Source organism: Buteo buteo, chromosome 4 (genome assembly GCF_964188355.1).
Source record: "Buteo buteo chromosome 4, bButBut1.hap1.1, whole genome shotgun sequence".
In the NCBI taxonomy this organism is placed as follows: domain Eukaryota; kingdom Metazoa; phylum Chordata; class Aves; order Accipitriformes; family Accipitridae; genus Buteo; species Buteo buteo.
In genome coordinates this window covers 64,714,055-64,741,615 of record NC_134174.1, presented here as the reverse complement: position 1 = coordinate 64,741,615, position 27,561 = coordinate 64,714,055, and the positions used below count along the sequence as shown (strand labels likewise).

The 27,561-nt window shown below is 41.9% G+C and overlaps 1 protein-coding gene across 5 annotated transcripts in view; it reads right to left on the bottom strand.

The window, feature by feature from the left end:
• Positions 1-27,561, bottom strand: part of TACC2 (transforming acidic coiled-coil containing protein 2) — a 148,962-nt gene that overhangs the window by 57,181 nt on the left and 64,220 nt on the right. For all 5 annotated transcript variants that reach the window (XM_075026544.1, XM_075026548.1, XM_075026545.1 and 2 more), the window contains one exon: positions 20,973-21,104. In XM_075026544.1, the coding sequence (XP_074882645.1) occupies positions 20,973-21,104 (132 nt within the window). The remainder of the gene's footprint in view (positions 1-20,972; positions 21,105-27,561) is intronic.

The window sequence follows — 27,561 nt, the reverse complement described above, 5'->3', positions numbered from 1 at the left end:
GGACAAAAAACATCTCAACCTCTTAACAACAACAACAACAAAATCTCTCATCGGGCTATAATAATTTCATCTCCTGACTCGGGGGTGGGTGTGATCCTTCTGCTGCCGCTCCAGCCCGCTGTAGCTCTGGGAGATTTCTGGTTGACTTCAGCAGAGCTGCAGCTTTACCTCTCCCGTGGGCACACTGTGCTGCTCCAGCTCTCGACACAATGAAACCGTGCCTTTGGGTAGGTGCTGCGTGAACGCCCAGCTCAGGGAAATGCCGACTCAGCACAACAGCGCGCTGGAAAAAGCAATCCCTGATTTGCAGTGGCACCTCACCAGCTGGCACCCAGCTGGACTGCCCACAGCTCTGCTAGGTGAGGAACAACGGTGCTAAACCTTCCCTTCCCAGGCTCCCGCTTTGGAAGGGGACAGTCCTGCACTTGGGAAGTTAAACAAAGGGATTCAAATTCCCCTCCTTTGGCAACCAAACCCTCTTCCCAGCACAACACTGGACTCATTTCTAATGAGAGCAATGAACTGTTATTAACGAGACCAATAAATGCAGGTTTCTGTGCTGAAGGAAATCAAAACTCAAAAGCAGGAGTTTATGTGATTCTAACTACTACTAAGTTTCAGATACAATCTGGTCTATATTTAGCCCTAGAAACAAGCTTCTTTTGTTTAGGAAAATCTTATCTTGTAAATTTGAACATAATTCTAAGGATTCTGTTTAATCAAAATCAAATAAACTTGAAATGGAAAGCCCCAGAATTTCCCAAAGTTTACTTTTCATCCCAACAGAACGAATGGCCTCAGTTCTTCCTCCAGAAAGCAAGAGGCTTCCCAAGCACCCGTTTATCTCCTTAATCAGTCCTCAGAGCAGAGGGAGAGGAGCTGTAGCAAACAGTACCATGGAGAAGCAACAAAATTAATAGAGCTCTACAATTACCTTGAGGTCTGTCTTGGTGATATCTACAGTTGCTTAAACCAAAATTCAGTTCAGATGCTATATGTTTAGATAGTCTACGTTGCAAACTCCACTTTGGTTTCTAGAGCTAAGGAGGAATCCTACCACCTTGTCTAGTTTCACCATCAATGAAGGCTCTCAGGCCAAAACGTGCCTTAAAAGAAACCTTTGAAACCTCAGACTGTGGTGGAAAAAGGAAACTAATTCAATTTTTTTCCCATTAAGCTGGCTCTCTGGTGCTAATGGGAGTACAAAACATGATATCCACAGTCTGTGACTAAATTCAGATGGTTGCTTCAGATCATTTAAGGATCTGAAGGGAAATGACACCTTTTTTTCCTTAGAAGTTTTTCCACAGTAAAAATATATTTGTTTGTTTCTTACAGCAAACACGCCCACTTCCTCAAAGAAAATGCAAACTGCATTGGAATTGTAGCTATAATTAAAACTTTGCCTTTGCCACTGAAAAGCCTGCTTACCTGGACTAAATAAGAAGTTTGTTACATAGCTAAATCCTTAACAAAGCATCAGAGATGGATAAGGAAATGGTATCTAAGACGTTAGCAAATACAAAAACTCTCTATAGGTGTAAGGTCTTAAAACAAAGGAAATGTGTTTATAATAGACAGAACCACTTTTCTATGTACTATAATCATGTTAGAGAAACATTAAAAGCACCCGGAGTATTACCTCTTGAAACACATAGGACTGAAGAGCATCTTTGATTTAAATTTAACAAGCAGTTACTTTGACTGCTGGGTCAAGCAAAGCAAAAAGCAAAAGCAGACAGGGAAGCAGTTCTGACTGTAAGTGACAGCCACAATGCATGTGCAGGAACGCCTTTTCATTCATGTTTTTACTACCTCACATCAGTTTGTATTTTCCAATTTGCCCATATGTCATAATACATAATAGATGACAGCAGCTCCATTATGCATGGCATAGGGCATACCATTCACTATAGAGAGCTTTATAATATACACTTATTTGCCAGATGTGTGGCATGCCTTGCTAATAGAAGGGTGAGTGATTCTGGGGTCTTTTTATTTTGTTTTCAAGTTTAAACGTGACCTGCCTACTTCTAGTGACAGATGTAGCAGTTGATGTAATAACCTCTCATATCAAAGGAAGCGCTGTCATTGACTTCAGAGATGAGATTCTTTGGACTCAAATAAGGGAGGCTGGAATAAAAGACAGGGGACCTTGATAGAAGAATTTGCTCGTTACTTCTGGTCCGTTTTCTCTTAAGTAAAACACCCCCACGTCTTCCAGCACTTCACCCTATTTAGTAGACAAATCTAGTAGAGAGTATGCTCTACTTATTGATGGGGATGCTTACTGATGACTGGCAGTAAGAGGAAGAAGAAAACAAATTTACATAGAATGCTGACAATAGGCAGAACTATCTGTCAAGGGATTAACTCAGACTAAATACCAATTCAGTAACAGAAGCCTCCCCTCGTCCCAAGACCCAAATTCTTTTCAATACTTTATATATATATCTCCCCCACTCTTCCATGTATATTTTCATTAAGATGATTTTCCTATGTATGAGCATATAAAGCTGGGCAAATATTTTACCAGACTAATTCTATTCAAACTTTTAAGAACCATATAGTGGATCCTTTTCAGTTTGGGAGATAGAAGAATAAAAATTGTGGCAGCAAGCAAGGGCTGCATTTTTGTACGTATGAACAGATAACTTTTACATATACACACGTACACACAGAACAGCTGCTCACATCTCTTATGCACAAGGCTGAGTCAATCCAGTTTAAATTTTTCTGAGTCTTCTCAGCAACCAACAAACAAATGAAAAGACGATGCAGCAAAAGAAATATTGAAAAACAACCCACAAGGGCACCAACATCTTGGCCTGCTACCAATGATCAGTAACATTCAATTTCTTTCTTGGAGCCTGATCCAGCTTCGACTGAAATCAGTGGGCATTTCACCACCAACTTCGGTGGGAGCTGGCTCAGTCTTCAGTCATTTTCCTCTTGGATTGGCAAGGGATGAAAATGTTAGAGACGCAGCATGTAGAGCTCCTGATGGGAGGAAATAACACATCATCAGCCCTTTGGCTGATCAAGAAATGGGAACTGCATGTAAATCCTGCCCAGTTACTGCAAGGACAGCAACCATAATGCTCCACAAAAGGAAGGTGTGGTTCGTGCTCAAGAGAAAGGAACCCTTTCCATCGGAGAAAAAAAAAGATTCAGAGATGACAACTGGCTAAGAGCTACCAACATTTAAAAACCTACCAACGTTTCCAGTTTACTAATACTTAAAAAGTATTACCATGAGATAGAAATAGATTACTATTGAAAAGAAAACCACTAATATGTAGGTGATAGAACTTGGCAAGCTGAATTCTCTTCACATCCTCAGTAGGACAAAACTGGTGTCTCAGCGTAGCACAAACAGCGCATGCAAGGATACTGTCACAAGTGCACTAGATGTGTGTACACACCTGAACAAATTCATGCACACTTAACATCATCATACTGTCATTTGCTTTTATTTCAGCTGAGTCCATTCCTATTATGTGATTGAAACGTGCCCTTGATTTAGCTAAATCTGTGACCACCAGGGTGCCTGCTGCAATTTGCAAAGCACATGACAGTGCTTACAATGTCAATTGCGAGGTCTGAACCACACCACTTTTATCTGCAGTTAACTTTTATTGTCACAGGCTTCCCTTGGGCTTTCCCTTTTTTATCATTCAAAATTGACTTTTTTTTTTTCTTTAAATAAAAGGACAAATGTCTACTGCCAGTGACTGAGTCGCTAACAAGCCACAATGAACAACAGAATACCCCAGGCTGTCGGTATCAATAATGGCTTTATTACAAATACTTTTATCCTGGCTGAAACAAATTTACATTAAAATTGGGAATTTGGCATACACATGCAAAAAGAGTGTATTTAATCATGGATACACTCTAAAACCTTAACCTAGACCCCTTTTCAGCATTGATTCTACTATCAATTTCTTTCTGCGACTTTCCCTAGTGTTTAGCAGAAAAGTCCACCATGGGACACTTTGGAGGAACTCCTAAAACAGCAGCTATTTAAAGAATTTGTCTCTGTACTTTTTTGATGCTAACATAAATCTATTCTAGTAATGATTTCTCATTTACACCCCTCTAATCTAATGAACTCAGGGCAGCCAAATCCAACCCTGCTTTCCCTTTGTTAAGAAGCTGTCTCCATTAAGCAGTCAGCCTCTGGTGATGGCTAAAACGATGACTTCAGGGATGCTATAACTGCATGGGCAGTTACCCAACTTGCCTGGGACACTGCCAGATGTTTTTGCCTCTGAACTATCACTGCCATTAAGGAATTTGCTTCTGTGTGCAAAGTAAGTTAAATGTAACCTCATTAAAAAAGTGTTGGTAAAAGTTATAGCGATAAGGGTATAAAGTCAAAACCTCAGACCAGAACTGATTACCATGACATCCTGTGAGGACATTCTTGTTTTCGGAAAACAGGCCCGTACTTTCTCAAGGATAAAGAAACATTTCCATTCTTATCTCATTTTAAGTATTTAGCTGGAGTGAAGAAAATGCCACACTCTTTTAGTGATTTATTTAGTACAAGATTAGTAGTCTCTTTCACAAACTCTTTCCAAGGACATCAACAGTTATTGAATGACGCCTGTGCTAAAAGTATACCTGTTGATTATGTTGGGCCTCAAAAGATCATATTGAAACCCCACAGGAATGACTAACTGCGAAAGATGAGTGTATTTATATATAAAAAGAGTCATCAAAAGAGATGACAACATAATTTACTCACGTGCCCCCAAAATATATACACATATATATACACACATCTTGATCAGTATGTTCTTCAACAGAATGCATTCTTAAAAGGCTGTGAAGATTGTAGATAAAAAACACTGAACCCTGCTTTAGCTACATCTCTTTTATTGCCCAGTCCAGGATCACTGTTAAAAATCAACACCAGTTTGTGCAGGTTAACATGTAATTTACAGCACTTTAAAGATAATGAGACATCAGCTTATTCCACCATATCATTAAAATAGATGCTATATATAGGAATGTCAGTACTATGTAAGATGGAACTATATAGAAAAAAATCTTAATTGGTGAAGCTATACATCAAAGGAACAAAGGATGCAGAAATGCTGTTAGGCCTGTATCTTACAAATGTAACAAGACAGTATCAAGCAAAGCTATCTGCTGATATACTGGAATATGACAATAGGGAGCATACACCTACTTGTAAGGCCTATTATAGAGGCAAAACTATCAGTTACTGCTCTATCATTCCCCAATGACTGTGAAGCACTTATCTCAAACATACAAATGATGTCTCAACTATAATCGGATCTGCCTTAATAAGCAGACATTACATTGAAAAAATTTTGAAAAGACCTCTATGAGGCTCGTTTATAGACTAGCCATAGTGAATAAATACCTAAAATTTACCAAAATACATGATCAGAAATTAACTCGGTGTTCAGACATGTTGGATAAATGTGATTTATGTAACTGAAGTGACAATAGGGGACAAGGCAATTCTTCCAAAATCCATTCAGAGGTAAGGTCCACGTTCTAGCATGCAAGCTGAGTAGTTTGGGGTGGAGGGTAGAGGGAAAAGACTGTTGGCTAAGTAAACTGATAAATCTTCAACCAATAAATGACAAAATCCTATTCACAAATGGGAAATGACTCTGCTATTTCTGCATGCACGTACCTATTTGTGCACTTTCATATATGATTTAGCCATCTGAAAAAGTGATAACTTGTTCTGAGCTAGCACTAATTGTTTGCTTTTTCCTCCCTCCCCCCAATGAATCTTTCAGAGTTGGCCTTCAGTGAGAAGAGATCTAAGGACACCTTGCTTATGATTCATCAGAGGATATAATACCATGACAGGGACGGATGCTGACAAGGGTGATGTGACCTGAGAAACAGTATCTGTATAGAGAAAAGCAAAAAGAAGCTCTGAAAAAACAGTGAAATGCAGCTCCATGCTGTGCATTTTAAGCAGAAAACACAGAGGTGGTAGGTTTGGGAGGGGGAAGGGGTTGGTTTTTTGTTCGCTGGAAATGGTCATTGTGTTTGATTGATTATGCATCCAAAACATAAAAAGACAAAACATATGGTACACTGCTATTGATCAACACAAGTGAATCGAGGTGGTCAGTCCAAGCGAGATGCCTTCATACTAGGAAAGCATTATAAAATATAACTCACGATATTCAGCAAAACCTTAACTATGTCTCCAGCTGAATGCAATTAGCATTAAACAAAGGCCTCAGACACAAAAGTCAGCCCCTTAACACACCGCTCAGGTTAAGTGCAGAAAGGCTGCAGGCCCAGCAGTACAGAGGAAAAAAGAGGAGAGCAAAGGGAATCCACACTTACATGGCCTCTGACGGTTCCCGGTTCAGGCTACCTGTCTGTGCCTGCTGCAGAGACTGCGACCCTCCCATCCTCAGCGTGCCCTTGGGTTGAAGCTAGACGAGAGCAAGGCCAGCTTCCTCCGTAATTCCACCAGCAAGGAGCCCCGAGAGCTCTGACTGTGTAGAGGCTGCAATACTGCAGTGCAGATGGAAACAGCTGCTTGCATCAGTGGCAGCACAAGCAGAAACACTTCAGCAGCAGCTTCTCTTCTCTGAACTGTTGCCAGTTATTTTTTTTTTGTCCAGATGAACACTATTTATAAAATAAAATAAAATCCCAGCCACTGTGACAGGCTAATCATCTGCTAAACATCAGTGGTCCAAGCAGCTATGGTGCAAGCGCCTCTAACACAGGACTATTGGCTATTGAAACTGGCTTTAAAAAAAAAAAAAAAAAAAAAAAAAAAAGAAGAAGAAAAGCAGACCCTCCCTTTAAGCACACATTGTCAGCTACTGTGGCTCCCTAAGGACCTACAGGCAGGACCATTATATTGTGTTGACTCAGCTGATTTGAAATGCAAATGCATGTGTGCACTGGATGCCATGCATACATTTCCCTCTAATAACAGGCAAGTTGTGCATATCGGGATGATTGCAAAGAGGATTAATAAGCAGAACGGCTGCTTTTTTCCATTTAAACAATCGAGCTCATCCCTCTTGCAAAAAATGGAATCTTCCATGAGGAACGTAGGGAGAATATGAGCAGCCAAGGTAAACAAGCCAATGTGGGATCGGACCCTACCCGGCGCAGCTCCATCCAACAGATTGGTGCACTTAACCATTTTGCTTCTGTCTGCACAGACCCCCTTGCTGGACGACGAGGTGGAGAGCCGTGGGGATGCTTGTCATCTAATACTGATGTGATTAGTGGTGAAGATCTTTTAGCCCAATAGCACAAGCCCAAGCAAACAGCATTCCAAACCTTATGAATAAGCTTATCCTTTTGCCATTGTGGAAGTACCAGAGTACTGGGAATTCATGTGCATAACAAGCTGAAAGGGCTGGGCACCATCACTCTCCACATCACTGTCTTTAGCAAATAACAGATGCTCCACATACAAGTTAGGTTTCGCATCACTAAAGGAGCAAAAAAAAAAATCAGTTGCACTACCGTCTATATTAGGAATGAAACTCTAGGGACACAAATGGCTGGAAGCTATGTACCAATTCTGGATACATGACAGGGCAGAGAGGTCAAAAGGATCAGATAAATTTAACAGAAATATTAAAACATACTAACTTCCAAGCACCTACCACAGCATGGCTTTCATGTATCAGTGCAGGCCTCACTAGGCTGACACCTTAAACAGCTCCTGCTTTTTTCTTCTCTGCTTGCAAAAATGGAAATCCAGTAGGGTTTGCATGCTTTACAGAAACAAGGACTGCTGTATACATGTGCAAGGTTCTGTCTCTCTGGGTGCACCCACAATAAATTGTTCTTGGGATAAGAAGAAACAAAGATGCTTAGTGAACACAAAGCACATTTCGTTTCCAGAGACTGCCTAAAATGAAATTCTGTTTTATGAACAGCATCAAAATAAATGTGCCTTTTTTTCTCTATATATTTTTTTAAACTAAGGGGAAGAGCTAGTGAGCCAGGACTTTGTTTAGCCACAAACTTCCAAGCAAGTTACAATTTTGGGGTTGTTTCGTTTCTGGTGAAAGCCAAACCCTCATTTCTAGTGTCTCATTGCTCAACACTTGTCTCAAGTCCCCCAGAGAAGCAGCAGCACTGCCTCCCTCAGGGACCAAGCTTCAGAATTTCTGGTGCCCAGCTGGATGCCTGAGCCACGCTTAACCCCCAAGCTCTGCAGCAGAGCCCAGCTCTGATGCTCCCTTGTCAAGGTGGTGGCAGCTCACCACACCTTCTCTGTATTTGCCAGCTCCCAGGGGAAGGCTTTCACTACTTGGGCAGCCTGACCTGCCCGAACAGCCATTTCCAGCCGTCACTGCACAAGAGATAAGGAAGCAAACTCATCCCAGGCACCGTCACAACTCTACAACTCTCAGACCAAGAGCTGAAAATACAGGACACTGTCACTTGACAGGTTTGCACTTCTTCTGTGCTAGAGAATACAGGCTGCTTTTTAGCCCTTTTACGGCAGTATTTACTTCACCAGACATTTACCAGGATAAGCATAAAACACCATGAACTGGACAACTTTGTTAGTAACAGCAAATCAGCAGAACCAAGTAAAAACACAACTCAGTGTGCAAAATTTTAACATAATGTCAGGTATACACTTGTCAGGAGCATTCCCAAGTAAGTAAAAGACAAAATGTGAAGAAAGTGCATGAAAAGTCCCATTTACACTCTGGCAGTAGATTTGAAATCGTTAATAACTCCAGTACTTCCATCCAATATGGGAAATGAATTACACGGCTGTATTCAGAGACCCTATTAAGTTGAGGTTACAGCTCAGCTTTAGTTTTGCATGTGGTATCTATACTGAACTACAGAGGACTGGTCTTTTGAGTATCATAAGAGCTCCCTGCTGGATTTCATTTGTTACAGAGAAAAGGAAGACACTAAGGAAAAAAAATTTCCTTAGAAAGGCAAACACCATGTTGAGAAAGTAAAGCCCTAGCAGGTACCTGGAGGCCAAGAGGAAGAACACAGGCACAGTTTGTCCTGCCAGTGGGGAAAACGGGAATACTGTCGCATCTTCCTAACAAGTGTAAAGAATACACTTAAAAAGCCTGTGTCAACTCCCTAAAGTTTCACATGTACCTCTATTAAATAAACAAAGGCCCAATAAAAAAAAGGCTTGGACTGAATCCTACTCTGAGGCAGCATGGTCCTTTCAGGAGCTGTATAGTGGAGAAAGTTTTTGTCCCATTCCCCAACACTTCCATGCAACAGACATTTGAGTTCCACTAGAAATTGCGGGTCTTGGCTAACATGTTCACTGACGGTCTGCAGGATCAAGGGCTTCAGCCTTTCAAGCCCCACTATGCCCCTGGTCTCTTTGCATGTACTGTCCAGGTTAGCACGGTGCTCTGGTCTATCATGAGGGGTGTCACAGACAAGGTATTGCCTCCTTCTGCCCTCTGTCTCACTCCTTTTCATGTGCACAGCTCACGGCACGGCTCAGAGATTCACCACGAGGACAGCTCACTACCTCTATGCTGCTCCTGCTTATAAAGGGGACAGGATTTAACTCTTCTCTTTGAAAAATAACCTTCCAAGCAGCTTAATTACAGTAGTGTGAACTGGAGCACCAGTAAAAAAAGAACACGGGCTATAACACTAGTGAGACCTTGATGGATGCGCTACTGTCAGTTCAGTGTCAATACTTCATTGACTGGCCAGAAGAGAGCTGCTTGGAGCCTTAGAAGAAGGTTTCAGACCAAAAATGAAGGAACTCAGTCCATTACACCCAAAGGCACATGCACAAAGAGAAGTTACATGCTTGAAAGCAGTGGCAGTTCTGACCAAGTACTACATCAACAAGATAAAATGAGAGAAACTAAAATTAGGAAAACAAAATCAAATCAACCTTTACAATCAAATTCCTAATAGTGACTACAGTTACCTCATGGGGAGGGAACACATTTAATAATTTTAAAACACCAGACTGTGAAATCTTTCAAGAAAAGATGTGCTATAACCGAGCCTTGGACTTGAAAGTGTTTGCTGAGTAAGGTACACAAGTGTAACAAATAATAGACTGCAGTCTCTGATCAACACTGCGCAAGAAGCCAGACTGTAGATTTACTTCTGATTTGGCCATAAAATGTGTTACACTACAAAGCTGTCTGTGGACCAAGCCTAGGTTGAGGTTTGGAGAAGATCTGTCATTTTGCTTGTTGCTACATTCACCTAAACCCACGTATTCTTTAAACTACTCTAGACACTCAGAGGATCATGTCACTCATTTCACTTCTTGCACTTCAGAGAGAGGGGACATGTAATTAAGCATCATGCAACTACAGCAGTAAGCTTGCAAAGCTAGCTCTGGCCCTTGATTTCTCTGCGGGGCAGAAGCACAGCGTCTGATAGACCTCGAGTCTGAACACAAACGTGGTGTGATCAGCAGCATTGGAAAGTTTTCCCTGCAGCCTGCCCTGAACGGTAAAGAAGACCTTGGATGAGAGGGAAGCTCTCCCTCTCCTGCCTGGCCCCAATCCATTGTCTGGGCCTGCCAAAAAGCATCAATTTAGTACTAAATTTAGTGCTGGCTTTTAAAAATATAAGAACCGTGTTGACACTATAAGTACATTTTGCAAGAACTTCTCTGGAACCTGAAAAACACACAGATGTAGCTCAAAAAGACAAAAATAATTTAAAAAATCCCACTGTGTCTTCAAAGGACTTAAAGATGCCCTAGGCATTTCAGCCTAGGGATGAACAGCCATGTAACAACTTATTGTGATCCCACTGCTGGAAAGGACTATTTAACTATTCAGTACCATCCTTCAAAATTTATCATTTTCTCTTCCCATCTGTTTCATCCATTTAAGCAAGAGCCATATTTTGGCCTACACACTAAACTAATGTTTTATTGTATCTTGATGTCTATTGGTTAGTTGTTTAAAACGCTGTGCAGGCTCCTAAATATTTGGTCTTATTACATTTCATGTTTATATATAAATTCAGACTTGGGTCACTTGCACCCAATTTGAAATTTTTGGCTTCCATCACAAAACAGTGCTGTACGGGACTGTGATAAGGTTTATGATATACCGAAATTTATGTTCTGTTTCTTTGCTCTTGGCTTCATTGTCCATCGTGCTAGGCATTTACGCCAGTTATAAACATGACCACACATACACACATGGAAACATCAAAGAGCCTACTGAAAGAAAACCCTCCCTCATTCATCTGTCCCTCTTGGGAAAGAGTGGGTGAATATTAAGCTATACCTCCTAGCTGCAATGTATTACTGAGGTACTGTGCAGAACGAGCACCATATAAAGCAAACTGCATAGACAGAGCAAACCCAAACATCCCAATAACAAAAAAGGTTTCTCTGGTATCCTGAAGGCTGCTGCCAAAGCTCGGAGGATCAGTACTGTCTACAAAAACCAAACAAGCAAAAAGATGGGAAAATATTAAAAAAGGAGATATTATTGTTTAAACATACCCCTTCCCCATTATTATTATTTTTTTAATTTAGATGATACTGCCTTTGCATCCCAAAGATTTGAATGCAGAAGTTTTCACCGCAAGGACTCCCTTATTTGTAGGCTGCCTGGTATCAAAGGGCTCATGGCTAGGGCATCCACAACATCAGACTGCTAAGAAAGAGCAACATCTTTCCTAAAGAACTAAAAGGACCAAACTGCTCAAAAAAACCCAACACTGTTCTGTATAGACACAGTTGCAAGGCAAACCAGTGCCTCCGGGAGGCTGGCTGTACTTTCGAGAACACATTAGCACATAAAAGCATTGACATGGTTTGAAGTGCAGTGGTGACAGCCTTTTTAGGACACCCAAGGCTGAAGACTCCTGTACTCCAAAACCCTTCCAGGAGCACCAGCCCTCCTTGACCTTTGCTGATACGCCGTCTAAACACAGGCTCCATCTGCTAAGTCCTTCCCAGAAATACAGGTCTCCCAGGACCAGTGTTGATCCTTGTGTTACAGAGAAGGTCAAGCAGACTGTTTTCAACCATGCGGGCACTCAATGTTTGGCGTTCATCTTTCTGAAGGTTATACAGTAAGCAGTTTTACAGGCTTTTAAAGAATTCAAGCATTCTTTATTATAGGCTGCACAAAAATACATGGCTCTAGACATGTTACTCATATTCCTGTGCTAATTTACTCACCATTCATTTTTTCAGTCCTGGGACATTTAGGATTTCTTTTTTTTTCTTTATTTATTCTCCAAATCTCTCTTACTCCTGCAGACAGATTTTTGCTCCTTAGACTTACCTCCCTCTCAAAAGTGACCAAGAGAGGATCTATCTTATAATTTGCCCTTGCCTTGAGGAAAATCACTTAAAAGACCTCTTCAAGCAATGAGCTGCTGAGGCTGCCGGTTGAATGCTAGAAGGCATTTGCTACCCTTCACTTTGTTCTTTATTTTATCCAGTTAACTCTACTCTTGCGTTACACCCAGAGACGTACCAGCAAAAATCTTTGCAAGACCACAGTGATCTTGCATTTGTTTTTCCAGCCTGGTCATTCCACAATCCAGCTCACTGCCTGCACTCCTGCGAGACAGGGACAGTGGCAGTACTTAGCACTGGTACTGCCATCAAATCCTTCAGAAAGTCACACCTAAGCACAGAAAGCAACCCTAACCCCTTCAATCTCTCTCTCCCCACAGGTGGGATTCTAATGGGTTTTTTGCTTTCAGGAATAGCCACAGTATTGCATGTGAATAGACCACCATTCAAAATTAAAAATCTTTGTTATTTTGAAAGATGATATGTCAAAGAGAAAACCTAAGCAAATGCCACCTCTGGGAGAGCCATGCAAATTGTCAAAGAGAGGAATGACCTCTTGCTGCTGCTATCAGGTAGCAACAGCAGTGGAAGAAAACACATTTCTTTCTTTTTCTCTCTTAGGTTTATGGGGCAACTTTGTGCTACAAATGAAAGAGTAAATATGAAAAGTTACCTGAAATATGCAACAAATTTATCCCATTTTGGTTTACTGGCAAAAAACAGTAAAGTGTTAAAATAAATTGTAACACCTATGCTTTAGTAGTGCCTAATAAATAGGCATTTAGTAAAGTTCATGTCCACAGTATAATTAAGATATGATTATAGTCTATAATTAGCAATTTAAAGGCACATTCATCACCATCCTTCAAAGATCCAGTTGTCCCTAATTTGATGCCACTCCAGTACAGATAAATCAGAAATTCAGCCCTAAAGTAAGAATGACAGACGTTCAGATTGAGACCACAATCTTGTTGGGTTTGGGGTTTTTTGGAGATATTTCTTGGTTTTTTTAATGGGCTTAGAGTGGGGTACTGATTCATGACTAGAGAGTGTAAATGAAATATGAGCAATAAAATAATTAGAGAGTGTTAAATCAGTGGGATTTCAATATTGACTTCAAGAAAAATAAAAGAATTCATTCAATTGCCTCTGTACAATACCTTGCATAACACAGCCTTATCTATGTTACTGTGATATAAAACAATACACCACAAAATAACATGAGGAGATACTAGGTGTAAAGCTTCAGAGATTTAACATACTCTTACAGAGTAAATACCTTGATAAAGACATTGCCTGCTGCACCACTTATCTAAATTAACAGGGTGAGAAGGCTTTATTTGCATTGATACATTGTTAGCTCTTGAAAAAAAACCCCACTGTCTCAGAATTTTAAGCCTGAGCACACTTGCAGAATATTTCCATCTGACAAGTCAAAGAAAAAATGGAGTGACCAGTGATGATGCACCCAGAATGGATACTGCAACTCAAAGGAAGAAAACAGTGGAATGGGTCTGTAAAAAAAATAAAAATAAAATAGAAATAAAAATAAAAAAATAAAAATAAAATAGAAATTAAAAAAAAATAAAAAAAAATAAATAACTGTGCCCCCCACTCCCATTGATCACTGTTTGGTTGCAAAGGTCACTACTTAATCTAAATTGCAAGTGAGATTAATGGCATTAAGAGTTATGAATAACCAAGATGCCTGCTTAGTTATTGAAATTTCTCGCATGGGAAACCCACTGCAAAGATAACAAAAGGGGCCTCTGCACGGTGCTATTCAGGATGCCAGGGGGGCTACAGTCTTTCAGAGGTCGGCAGTGAATTACAATCAGTAACGTGAGAACTAAACACACCAGAAGATTCCGTGTACAAAAGCATTTTATGAAATTAAGAAGCCACACAAACAGGGAGATTGGGTTTCCAAGAGCTGAGCACACCCTCAAGCGTGGAAGCCTCCATGGTGGCCGTGCAGAGATTTCACGGAAGGAACAAGGGGGTCTGTCTACAACACAGATCTCCAGAGCAGACCTACGTTTAAGGCTCAAAGGCAGCCAAACCCCTACAGAAAGCTCTTCATCCCACATCATTTTGTGCAGCCTCTGGCCTGTCATTTCCTCCTTCGCTTTCCCCTCCTGCTGAGGCACAGACACTTCAATTTTGTATTCCATTTGTATCATGCTACTACTGTATGAACAAGGCCTGAATTCACTGGATCACAAACAAAACTTTAAACCCCCGTTTTCCAGATTTCTGGCCCAGCCTTCAGAGTGGGACCACAAGCATAACCACACCAAAGGAGGCAGTTTGTTTTACTGCTGAATATGCCTCTGCAGACCACATCCATGAGCTAAATGCCCAAAGTTTTTTTGGCATTTCCATGCACCGGAGTTGCAAAACCACCATCATGGACCATGGGATCTTTTCCTGCTTCTATGCTTCTTTCTAAGCCTTTAAGCATCCTGAGGTGTAAAGATCCCCAAGACAACCGGAGCCAGGCTTGTTAGGAAAGGAGCTGCATAACGCCAGGAGGGGACTGACATTTTTAAGGGCTTTCATGCACCTGCCCTCAGCTGACAAGATCAGTGCAAATAACACTGTCCAGGGCCACCTTATTGCAGGAGATTTCAGGAGGCAGAATCCAAAGGTCTCTTGCCCTCAGGGCCTATGTGAAGAATTAGATTATGAAAATGCAGGATGAAGAAATCAGACAAGAACAGTATTCCCATCTGGTGAAAGTCTTTGCTGCGACTGCCAAGGATGAGTGGTCAAATGATGACTGGGTAACTTCTTAAAGAAGTTAGCTTACAGCTTCAATTTGATTTCAAAAGAGTTAACAGAAAATTGGCTTGTAGTATTTTAGGTATTTTTCAGGGGTTTATTTTTGCCTTTGTTTTTACAAGATTTAGCATTTGGGGTAGAGTGCCCCAAAAGTGCGGGCCATATTTAAGCATAACATTGATTATTGAGAAATACAAAATACACCTGACTCCACAGTTTTAACCCATGCATTACCTGCTCTAGGTGATTCCCTGCAAGTCCTCCACCCTCCTGGCAGTGCCAGACTCCTCCAGTGCCCTTGGAGCTGTCATCATGCGTGCCACAGTGCCAGGGAACTGCAACCCAAGCCAGGTGTATTATCTCTGCCTTGAATCTGTACTGCCAGTTTTGTAGGGTTGATGCAAGATGTTTAATGCTATTCTGAAATTCCTTGTGGATGGATTAATTAGTGTAATGATATATTCATTTTCAAGCTGCTGAACCTACTCTAGCAGCAAGGAAATTACCATATATCGCCTGAGGGAACCTGTAAAATACACAGTAATAACAAGCAAACAGAGGGCTACCATCGCCCTTTTGTCCACTGCCACATACAGAATGAAGCTTTACAACACACACAAATAATTGCTCTCTTTGAGCATAAATATGCAGGTAGAACATACCCTAGAGAGTCCAAATTCTGAACAAAGATATGGTTAGAAAACCGGTGAAATTTCCCACTTCTGTCAGGCATCCATTAATGCTGTGACTTTTAAAAATGCAGTTACTGGAAGCTATTTGTCGAATTGCTGCTGTTTTATGAAAGCTGTCCTCTGCCAGCACACAACATGGGGGTCCCCAGGCACCCTACCCATCACACACAGAACTGTCGTGTCGTGTCCACCCGCCCCCACCATGGGTTCACCAAGAAGTCTGCAGGATCCAGTCCCTAGTCTGGGGACCCCACCATACCAGTCCCACAATCAGCTACAAGAAAATGCACTTACTCTGCAACATTTTTGGCTTGAAACATAGCAGACATGCCAGGATTTGATGCCATTACTCAGTAATAGGCTGGAGAGATCCACACTGAGCAACACAAAGCATCCTCCTGCCTGGGGCTGAGCAGTTCTGAACGCATCACTCAGCAGACACAATCTCTTTTAAAAACCTGGAATGGAGGAAATGAATGAAGAGCAGGACTGTGGCTCATTCCCGTCCATTTGCTGCAGACTGGCTGATTACATGGAAGGTATCTATTTCTTCTGTTGTGCTTCAGAAGATGGTAAATGCTTTTGGGGATATCAGCCACAAAGCCTCAAGAAGATCCTTGGGTTTTAGTTTCCAGGACCTAAGCAACTTCATTTCAATGCCTTCATGCTGTTGCTATTGTAAAAAACCCATCAATTCACTTGTGCAACAGACAATCCAGACACACATTAGAAGTATACTACTATCCAGTTCATATAACACATGTAAAAAAACCCAAATCACTCCCCCCCCACCAAATAAGCTCCCCCAGCCCCACAGAAAACCAAACCTCAAACCCACCGACTTTGGAGACGAGGCTTTCAGACTGCATTTGTACCCCTCACTTGTATTTCCCATTTCTTCCTTGTTCAGTGCACTTGTAAACTTCGAGTAATGACACATCCCTTTCAAAAGGGTTAAATTCACTCAAGGAAAAAAGCCTTGTGTTTTTGAACCCCATTTAATCCCTTCTTGATTTTGATTACATCATTAAAAGCAACTCAGTCTAGGATTATCACTATTGGTCATAAATGAAGGCAATACATTGATTTTTCTTTACTTAGTTTTACACTAAGCCTCTCCAAAGGTGGGCAAAAGGAGAAAACTTGTTTTCAACATGTGACCAAGCAAATAAAACCTAGAAGTCATAAAGCTTATCCTGTTTTTCTGTGTGACACCAATCATTCAGTTTTGCTTCCTCCCAGGGAATTATTATGAAACCACCTTTTGGAAATGAACAACACAGAAAGCAGAGCTTTCTGCAAAGACTGTTGTGACTTTTTGCTTTTGACAGAAGATTTGTTGCTGTGCTTCCAATTGGTTCCAGGCTCATTTCAGGAAAATTAAGTAAGACAGAGATGTGTATTTCATTTCAGAGATTCAGAGATCAGCAGAAGTTCCCTATCCATGCAGAGTCTCTCAAAATGATCTGACTCCAGTCTGCTTTGTTTTTGAAAGAAAACTTTTTTGAAAGAAAACAACAAGGAGGATTCACCTCTCCAATCACATTAGCCACATTTATCATCACAGGTATAGCTTTCAAAGCAGGTAGTGAGGCTACAGGTGAGGACATGCACAAAGACAGCATTTGCTTTTTGCTCTACAGAATGGATTATACTCATCTCTCTTCCTTATAGGACAATCAAAGGGATGGATCAGCTCTTCAGAGCCTTTCCTATCTGTAGGGCTTCCATAAAGGACAAGTTACACTTACTAGCAATATTTCAGCACTTCTCCCAAATTATGAAGTGTCTGTGATGCAGTTCATAACGTGACCATCATAATCACAGAGGAGATCAAAATGCCTCAAGGATCCATTTTGCAGAAAATTGTGCAGTGGCGCAGCATTTGCAGAAGTTTAGCACCTTGCCATCCAGGCAATTGCCATAAATGTGACAAAGTGAAACATAACCCAATTTGCATGCTATTATTTTCCATGGCTGATTTGACTTGATACACATGAATCACATAAAAATGCAAGACAGTCCAAGAAGTATTTACATAAGGGGCTGCTTGTAACAGCAAAGAGCTATTTGGACAGTAATGTATTTCCTTTTCAAGAGGATGCAAGAATTATCTTTCGTCCCACAGATATCTCTAATTTTCACCTCTGTATATGTCTTAATTTCCATTAAGATCTGTGAAAGTCTGTGTTCATGTTACAAAAAGAACAAACACACAAGTTCAGCTTTAGAGAAAGAAGGCTGTGGGTGATAAGACTGCTATTCTCAAGGCGTAACAAGGATGCTTGCCAGCGTACATTTTGTTACTGACATCCTAGGCTGGATTTTGATTCTGCATTAAGCAGTTCTACTAATAGTATTTAATTACACCATTGTTTACCCCATCCAAGAGATTCTTATGCACACATAGACATTTACATTATTAAACACACTACATCACTATCAAAACCAAACAGAAACTTGAGAGGCACAAGCCAATCTAAATATGTGAGCACAGCAGTTCCACTTGTCTGCAGAGTTCTAAAATTATTACTCCTCTCTTTGATGCTGAATTCTAGTGAAAAGGAATAAAAAATCACCATGTGTTTTGGTGGTTTCAATTTGGATTTGTAAACAATTGTCATCTGTGACTACACTAAAGCACTCACAGAATGTGAAATTCAGTCCAGGGTATCCATAAAGTTCAAACAATTTTGGACGATTCTCTGGAAAGAGCCAACATCTTGGGGTCAATACTTTCTAACTTACAATCTCACCTGACCATTTCTCTCCATTTTTAGAGAATGGCCATGGTATCTACCCTTCATTCAGAAAATTCTCTCCAGATTACAGAACTTGCATACTGGTGCAAAACAGACTTTCGAGCATTTCTGTTCCGCACCAACTATACACAGGTTAAAAAGCATGGGTCCAGTATCATGGAGGAACATTACACAGAACACTTGGCCTGTTACACCAAGCTCATACAGTAGAGGCGAGGACACCATTTTCTGATCAAAATAATCAGAACTTTAGAAAATAGTCAACCAACATCTTTCCTAGATATTATACTGTGGATGGTTTTCTGAATAGCGAAACACATTGTATTGGGTTTGCATGGTACCAGGGGGGCTACGGGACTGGCTTCCCCTATGTCTGACAGAGCCAATGCCAACTGGCTCCAAGACAGACCTGCTACTGGGCCAAGGCTGAGCCCATCAGCGATAGTGGTAGCGCCTCTGGGAGAGAGTATTTAAAAAGGAGAAAAAGTTTCTGTGGCACAGGAAATGCAGCCAGAGAGAGGAGTGAGAAGATGTGAGAGCCCCAGCCTTGCAGACCCCCAGGTCAGTGCAGAAGGAGGGGAGGAGATGCTCCAGGCGCCGGAGCAGAGATTCCCCTGCAGCCCATTGGGAAGTCCACGGTGAGGCAGGCTGTCCCCCTGCAGCCCAGGAAGGTCCATGGGGGATCAGATCTCCACCTGCAGCCCGGGGAGGACCCCACACCGGAGCAGGGGGATGCCCAAAGGAGGCTGTGACCCTATGTGAAGCCCACGCTGGAGCAGGCTCCTGGCAGGACCTGTGGCCCCATGGAGAGAGGAGCCCACGCTGGCGCAGGTTTGCTGGCAGGACTTGTGACCCCACAGGGGACCCACGCTGGAGCAGTCTGTGCCTGAAGGACTGCACGCCGTGGGAAGGGCTCACATTGGAGAAGTTCGTGAAGAAATGCAGCCCATGGGAAGGACTCATGCTGGAGAAGTTGGTGGAGGACTGACTCCCGTGGGAGGGACCCCACGGTGGAGCAGGGTAAGAGTGAGGAGTCCTCCCCTTGAGGAGGAAGGAGCGGCAGAGACAACGTGTGATGAACTGACCACAACCCCCATTTCCCATCCCCCTGCGCCGCTGGTGGGGGTAGGGAGAGAATTCAGGAGTAAAGCTGTACCCGGGAAGAAGGGAGGGTTGGGGGAAAGGTGTTTTAAGATTTGGTTTTATTTCTCATTATCCTACTCCGATTTGATTAGTAATAAATTAAACTAATTTCCCCAAGTCAAGTCTGTTTTGACAGTAATTGGTGAGTGACCTGTCCCTGTCCTTATCTCGACCCCCCAGCCTTTCATTGTATTGTCTCTCCCCTGTCCAGCTGAGGAGGGCAGTGATAGAGCGGCTTTGGTGGGCACCAGGCATCCAGCCAGGGTCAACCCACCGCACATATCTATTGTTTACGTTTTCACGCGTGATTCAGAGTATCCTCCTGCTGACAGCAGCATTTTTTTAACATTTCTGAACAGAGCTTTAATGGAATAACTGTATTTCCTGTGGTATCTCCTGTCTTGTATCGTACTTGTCACAAGCTGCCAATCTGTATTTGTGGGGTGGAAAACAGTATTCTCCAGGGAGTGCCCATTTAATATTCTCAGCTGTGCTGTGACCTTTTCCATTAATAGATGTCACAATAAGGGCATGCCTTTACTGCTGAGCCACAACAGCATACTGGTTAATCACCCACAAGACAGGCGTCATCTGAAGCTCTGACATGAATATCCAAGCACATGCCTCATCTTGACTATATTTGAGATGGGAGGACTCAGTTTGGGGGTTTTGCAAGCAAAAATGCCCTAGGCCATCTATCTAACATTATGGCACCAATTCAATGCAAGTCTGAAGGAGAGAAACACTTTGAAATCAAGATAATTCAACATTTCTTCAGCAACAACAAAACCAAGCTAAACTTCTTCCTTCAGTACTGACAACTACAATGGAAATCAGTAGTGTGGGGTGGGGAAGATGCTGGCAGCACCTGAAGAGGAATGAGTAAAACAGTCCTCTTGAATATGACCTCATCTTGCACAGTTTCACCAACGCCCCCTCCCCCAAACAAACAAACAAACAAACAAAAACCCAAACCAAAACAAACCCAAACTTGAACTTCAAGAAAGGAAAATATTTTGGAAAAACCCTAAAAATTTATTAATTTAAAAATAGTAGGAAAGATCAGCATAGTAATAACCAGTGTAGTCCAAGCTCCCTCTTCTGGTCTTTTGGAGTAAATATTCTGGAGTAAGCAGGTCTTGATAGTCTACCATTTGGTTTCAAAATCCAGCAACAAAATGTTCATATAACTTAGACAAAACGCCTGTTAAAGTTATTCAACCTCTTCCACACTAGTTATGTTTTCTTAAGCAAAGGATGTACAGACATGGAAATTTATTGTAATGTATGAAAAACATTGCACAATACCTCTTTTTTTCCCTTGTGAAACCTTCAGTTTCTTGAGCAGGCAGTTCTACGCCATCACCAGGGGCCGCAGCCAAAGGTACATCCTCAGAAACAAGGTTATCAACTTCTTTGCAGCTATCAGGCTTGGAAGTGCTGCAAAACAATTATTAAAAATCAGATGACAAATTTCAGAAGTGCCCATGAAGCTTTAGTCAAGTCTCCTTAAAAGATGAACTTTGGCTGGATCTAAACTAAGCAGCTCTAAGGAGCACATTCTGCCCTTCCCAATTCCATCTCCCTCCCACCTCCCACAAATTACTTCTTCCTACAAACCCTATTTCACTTAATTTCTCAGATGACCACATAACCAGTAATACTGCAAAGTTTCGATAGGTCTTATAGACCATAACAATAACTGCCAGAGGAATTTAACTGTACATGAAATTAGCAAAATAAATAAACCACTAATGACTACTTTGCAGTTCTCACACAGCCCTTTCTCGTCAGTGTACAATACAAACATTCAACTAAGTGACTTGTCTTTTAGAAAAAACTAAAATCCAGGACTAAAAAATTCACTTACTTTAAAAGCTCTCCCTATGCTGTAAAACTAAAAGCACAATAATCCCTGAACTCATGACATGAATGTTCAAGATTACAGGACTGTAATACTGCTGTATTTGTTAATTCCTACAAGTCCCTCTGCTCAGCAAAGCCCCACAAGACCCAAGCTCAGAAGCACGACAGTCATGTAATGATTTCCAGAGCACGTAAATACAGATTGGAAAGACCGAGTTTCTTCATAGCAAGGAAATGAACTGTGGGGCACTACGAAGAGGCATGCCTGCTCCTGGTCCCTGCAGAAGAGGAGTTCTTGCACACAGACACTGACCAGAGTACATGAGGAAACTGCCATCTGCCTAAATCCCTGGCATGCAGGGGAGGGTAGTCTTGCCATTCCCTCTCCTCAAGGCAGACTAGAGCAGAATGCACCATTACAGCTCCCTTAACTTTCTGTTTTCTTAAGCAAAACCCAAATTAGAAAAAAAAGCTTTCAACAGCAGCACAAATAAAACACTTCTCTCCTGAGCCTTCTCATGATTTTTAAGAGTGTAAATCACCCATGTATCCAAAAGATCACCCCACAAGAAGCTCACGCGCATTCTCCCTCACTTTAAGCAGACTGGTAACCACACTACTCCCCCTGCTCTTGGCCACACTCATTAAACTAATGACAGGAAAGGAACTAAATAACCAGTGACTTCATGTCTCAAAAGCATCTTGTCACACCACACTGTCCTTTCCAGGGCACCTACGACATACCAGAGGGACACAGATGTCCAGGGGTAGCAGTCAGACACAACAGCCTCCCCTCACGCCAGCTCCTGCTTCCAGGGATCCAAGACACAAGTGTTTAAGGAAATGTTGGTGGAACCAGGTCTTGGCTGAGAAGTTTCTTTTAGATTTCCTGAACTAAATATAAACAGCTATCTTAGCCATTCCTTTTCAAATTTCCTCTGCCCTCCCCTCCAGTAATTATACTGTAATTGTAGACGGTAGATTAAATTGTGTTACTGAATAAGAGTTGGTAAAGTTCAGGGACAGATTGTTCCTTTCTTTAGAAACATGTATACAGAGGACAAACATAAATCACATCCCTAACTTTAGCTACAATACATACACGCATGCAAACAGTTATTTCCCAAAGTGTTTATCCACTAACCTACCAAGATCATGAAAGCTCTTTCTGAGAGTGCTTTACCTTGATTAGCTCATATCCATGAAGTCACTTTGTGCCATATGGGATAGCTACTCATAATTTCTTAGAAGAAATTATATCTGCTTTATGTACTCCTTCCTTCCTTTTCCCCAGTTTGTCCAAACTGGTCTGACGCTGACATAGACTTCCTAAGTCACATCAAGTTAAAATAAATTAATAAATAATAATTTAAAAGCAAGATGTTTCCTTTTTCATGCAAAGGACTTTTCCCTTTGCTAAAAATGTCTTTGTCCTAATATAGTAATAGCATCAAACATATACAAAGGCAATGTGACTATATAGGGTCACACGAAGATTAGAGAAAGTAAGATTTTAAAGCAAAAAGTAAACTGCTAAAAATAAGTGAATGCTGAACATCTGTTTGGAGAGTAAACAAAGAATTGCAAACCCCAAACAATTCACAAGAGGGCCCAGCCAAGCAAGAATACCTAACGCACATAAAAGTATAGACCTTGTGTTACACACACATAAAACGTTCCCAGTTAATTGCTTATAGTAGCACCTGTTCCCCTCTCACCGCCACCCTTCGCACAGGCCCCACTGCCCACCTACAGCCCTTCAGCTTCCCCCTTTAAGTCTTTCCACATAAAATGAAACAATTTTCAGAGATACACTTTGACTAATGTCATTCCTAACGCTCTCTGCAAAGCAAAACTAGCTATTAGAATACTGGCATTTTTGGAAAAGCTCTGCTCCCTGGCCTTCACAAAGCACAGAGCTTATTTTTATGAGCTATAGTATCTCTTTGTGTTAAAATCCACAAATAATTTCCTTTCAACTTTCCAAGCTTCATCTAAACCATCAAGTACTGGATTCCCATGAAGACCACGCCTGCCAAGTATCAGCTGCCTTACTTGTACAGGCGGACTTGTAAAGGAACATGGCAAGAGATGCAGTTGGTACTTGCATTTTCTCTGACATCTTGCTCCACCATGAGCTCCAAGAGGTATCCACCTGTGTGCCATGGGTGGGCAGACTGTAGGACAGGCTACCAGGGGCTGCCTCCACTCCTTTTCCCCTCTGCTGTTGCTCTGACAAGGGGTCCACAGTACCAGGGGAGTGTTGAGCAAGGCATGAGAAGTAGGTTGCAAGACTAATCACACCAGGTCTGGGGCTAATATTGCCACATGATCATTTTGGCACCTTTCAGTATGGTTTGCAGATAGAATTGCAACAGCATAGTGCTGCTGGTTATTGCCCATCACCACATGGGCATTACATGCAGATGGGTGCTGCCCACTGGTGGCATAATAAGGCCGCAAGGGACAAGGCAGAAGCAGAGCAGCTCAGAAACGGTGCAGACTGCATGAATTGAGGCAGGGTAGCACAGCACAGCAACCCTGTCCAAAACACAGACTCTGTGTCCACTCTAAACTCTCCAGCTGAAGCCTGCATCAGCTCAGGTACAGGTATCAACTCATGCTATCAACTCAGGGTACTTGTATCAGCTCAGACATGAAGCGGCTACATTAAAACCTCTGCCTCTCCACAGCTCTTACTAAACCCAGATTTGCCATTAAACTTATTTTCCAACTAGTAATATTCTAATGGTTGTAGCAAGAATACTACCAAAATGGCCAAGTTTTCTCAGTGCACAATAAACTATACATTGGCCAGTCTTTATCCTGCAGAGTCCAGGTGATTAGAAAACAAACATTTTTCAAGGTGCATCTCTGTTCAAGTAATTCTCAAAAGTCACTTTCTGACTGTCTGTATATACGGATAACCCTGAGTATTCCTGCCTGCTTGTGCTGCTAACACTGAGGAGCACACCCTGAGAGCATCACAGTTCCCCAGGCTGTGAACTGTGTGACCAGGAAAGGTCCATTGGCAGATAAAGCGACACAGCTTTTAGTGCATCCGACATCACCTATCACAAATTCCCTTACGACAGCTTAATGTGCCCTCTGCATAACAGGAGCTGGCAAAGAGGCTGATGTAGGGGAACATGTTTTCCAACGCCTACTCAGCTTTAGCACAGCTTTCGTTCTCCAGTATTCGTGACAGAGCTGCGACAGCTCTGTTTGGTCTGGACTAAACACCATGCTGCAGCTCTGCAACCTCAGCTGGAGATTAAATGCAAGAGCAGAAGCTTTCCTTAGCACGTGGAAGGGACCAGACTGGGTTGCCCTGCCTGTTACCTATGGCCTGACGCTAAAGGCACTTCATGCAGTGAGTACTTTCCAAGCTGCCATTTTTAAATAGGCGCTTACAGGGTTTTCCTTCCCCACAAGACAAACAGCAAGTTGCAGTGAACAGATAGACACTGCTCAGAAATGTTTAACACCTCTAACCATGGAGCCCAGCTAAGCTGCGGTCTTGTACAGCCGCGGCACTTATCTGCCTTCTCTGCCTTTCTAATCCAAGCATTTCTCATATAAAACAGAAGTCCTGTTGCACAGCTCTGCACCTGCAGCATAGAGAGAAATATGCGTCTAGCCAAAATTTCTCCTACTGCAACGTGTACTGGCAAATCAGAGTGAACTTGGCCTTTCAGTTTCATTGCTACACAAAAATGCTTGGCAGAACAGCCAGTGAACTTTTTACCTAATTCTTTTCAGGGCACTCCTCTGTAGATACAGTAAAAAAAAATCTACTTACTGAGCAGATGATACCATGTTGTCCCTGATCAATATGTTATCAGCAGGGGAGGAGAGAGGCAGACAGTCATCCTCAAGAAGCAAAACAAAGATACAGTTTCTTGACTGGACAGATGGAGGGACAACCTGATCTCTTATTATGCACTGCCATCTGGAAGACATTTAGCACAAACTGACCCCTACCTTATATACAGCATTATTTTTCCCTGTCAAAGTGCACACCATCTGCATTATGTGACAGCCCTGATGGGGAAATACATGGAAACAAAAGGAACACATTAGTAAATAACTAAATATATTGGGGGAAAACCACTTTATAATTGTACTTTACTGCAGACAGACTGGAATAGCATCATGCCATCTAGTAGCCCTGGTAACATTTCAAAAGTATAGTGCTGAGGTTAGTGCTGAGGTATAATCAGTAGGCATCAACACAGTGACATCATTTGTGTGTGCATTAGAGAATTTTTTTGCAATCACATTGAAAAGCAGTGCTGCAGTATTTCTACATAAAATGTGAAAAAAGCAGTGGCTTTAATATGATCATCTTACTTATATGGGCAAGAATCTTCTCCACATCACAGAAGAGGAGGGATAAGGCAATGACATGAAACAACATCACTGGGACTCTTCCTTTGGATAAGAAAAGCCCAGTCCTGCTATTACTGATCCTCATTGTGAGCATAATCCCATGCATTTTAAGAGTACTGCCTTCATTTGCTGCTAACATTATGTTGTTACCAGTTTAGGTCTGACCAAACCACAGAGAAGTCAGCAGTGTTTGTCAGTGCTGGAAGAGAGTTGCACCATGCCTGCTTTCAGACAGGAGCTACAGCAGGGGTCCAGCTGCATTGATATTAACCCCTCTTCTGGCAACCACCGGCACCTGTGGGTGGGCACATGTGGAAGCCACTGCGTTTCTACTGCCAGGACACCAGGGAACACTTCTGCAAGGCTCACAGAGAAGCTGGCAAGCAATAACAGCCTGGACAGGAAAGACGGGTGCAAGGAGAACAGGTAGGCTTTTATGTCTAAAGCTGAACAAGGATGCAAAATAAAGGAGTAAGAAAACCAAACAGTACTGACAAGAGTTGACTGGTGCAGTTTTTAAAAAAAAATAAACAAAAAAATTAAAACCAACAAACATAGGAGAACTATCTGCAGCCAGATTCACTCCACTTGACCACAGTAAATTTCTCTCTCACTTTCCTCCGTTTCAGGAACTGAAGAACTACCTACTTCCACATTGAATATCCCTTTTCAGCATGCAACTTTTTAGCACTGAAGCCTCGCAAAAATCCTTGCACCTTCCTCCAGTTCAGGATATGGAAACAAGAGGCAGATCCTGTGGTTGCTGCGCAGTCTGTGTGCCCTCAACCCTACTGGGCTCAGCCACCCTGTATGGGGTAACTACAGCTCAGCACCAGCACTCGCAGCCTACACAACTGGGGTGAAGCAAGGAATCCCGACACTAACTTTTGGACATTAACGGTAAAAACATTTTAAAGACAGAAGTTATGAAGAAGGTCAAAAGAAAAGGTATAATAAATACAATTAACTTGAATTTCCAGATCTAGATGAGAATGTGAACAATGTGAATTCATGAGGTTTACAAGAAGCAGTAAATTAAAACACTCTAAGACTGTTCTTCCTAAATGTTTCCTAAGGTGACATTTAATCATAGACAGCTTGTGTGCCTTTTTCCCTACAAACAGCAAACTATTACCCCAAGGGCAACAGAGTCTTCTATTTCAGACTGTAGTCCAGAGACCATGTATAAATCTTCCTGGCACTTCTGGTGTTAGCCTTTTCTTCATTCCTCTGCATTCAGAAAGAGTAGCTCACAGCTCTACCTCAATTACTGCTCACTCTTTTCTAACTGCCGTGCTACTATGGCCAACAATCCATTAGCAAGAAAAAACACAATCCACGAAAACCCATCAGTAACCCAATTACATTTGTTAAAAACAAAGAAACACAACTCTTTGAGTAATAACTTACAAGAACTGGAAGAAATCCACATCATTAGCTTCCCACTGTAAGCTTCTCTAGATGATCTTACCCTGATTGTAGGAAAAAGTGTTTCTAACACATTCACTCAGCCAGCATTAGCAACTAACCAGCTTGGGGACTGATGGAAGACCAGTACAGGCTAAACAGCAAAGTCACCCAGCTTTTAAGGTGGATTGAGCAAACCACACAAGCTCCTTTCTGCCTTTGATAGCATATT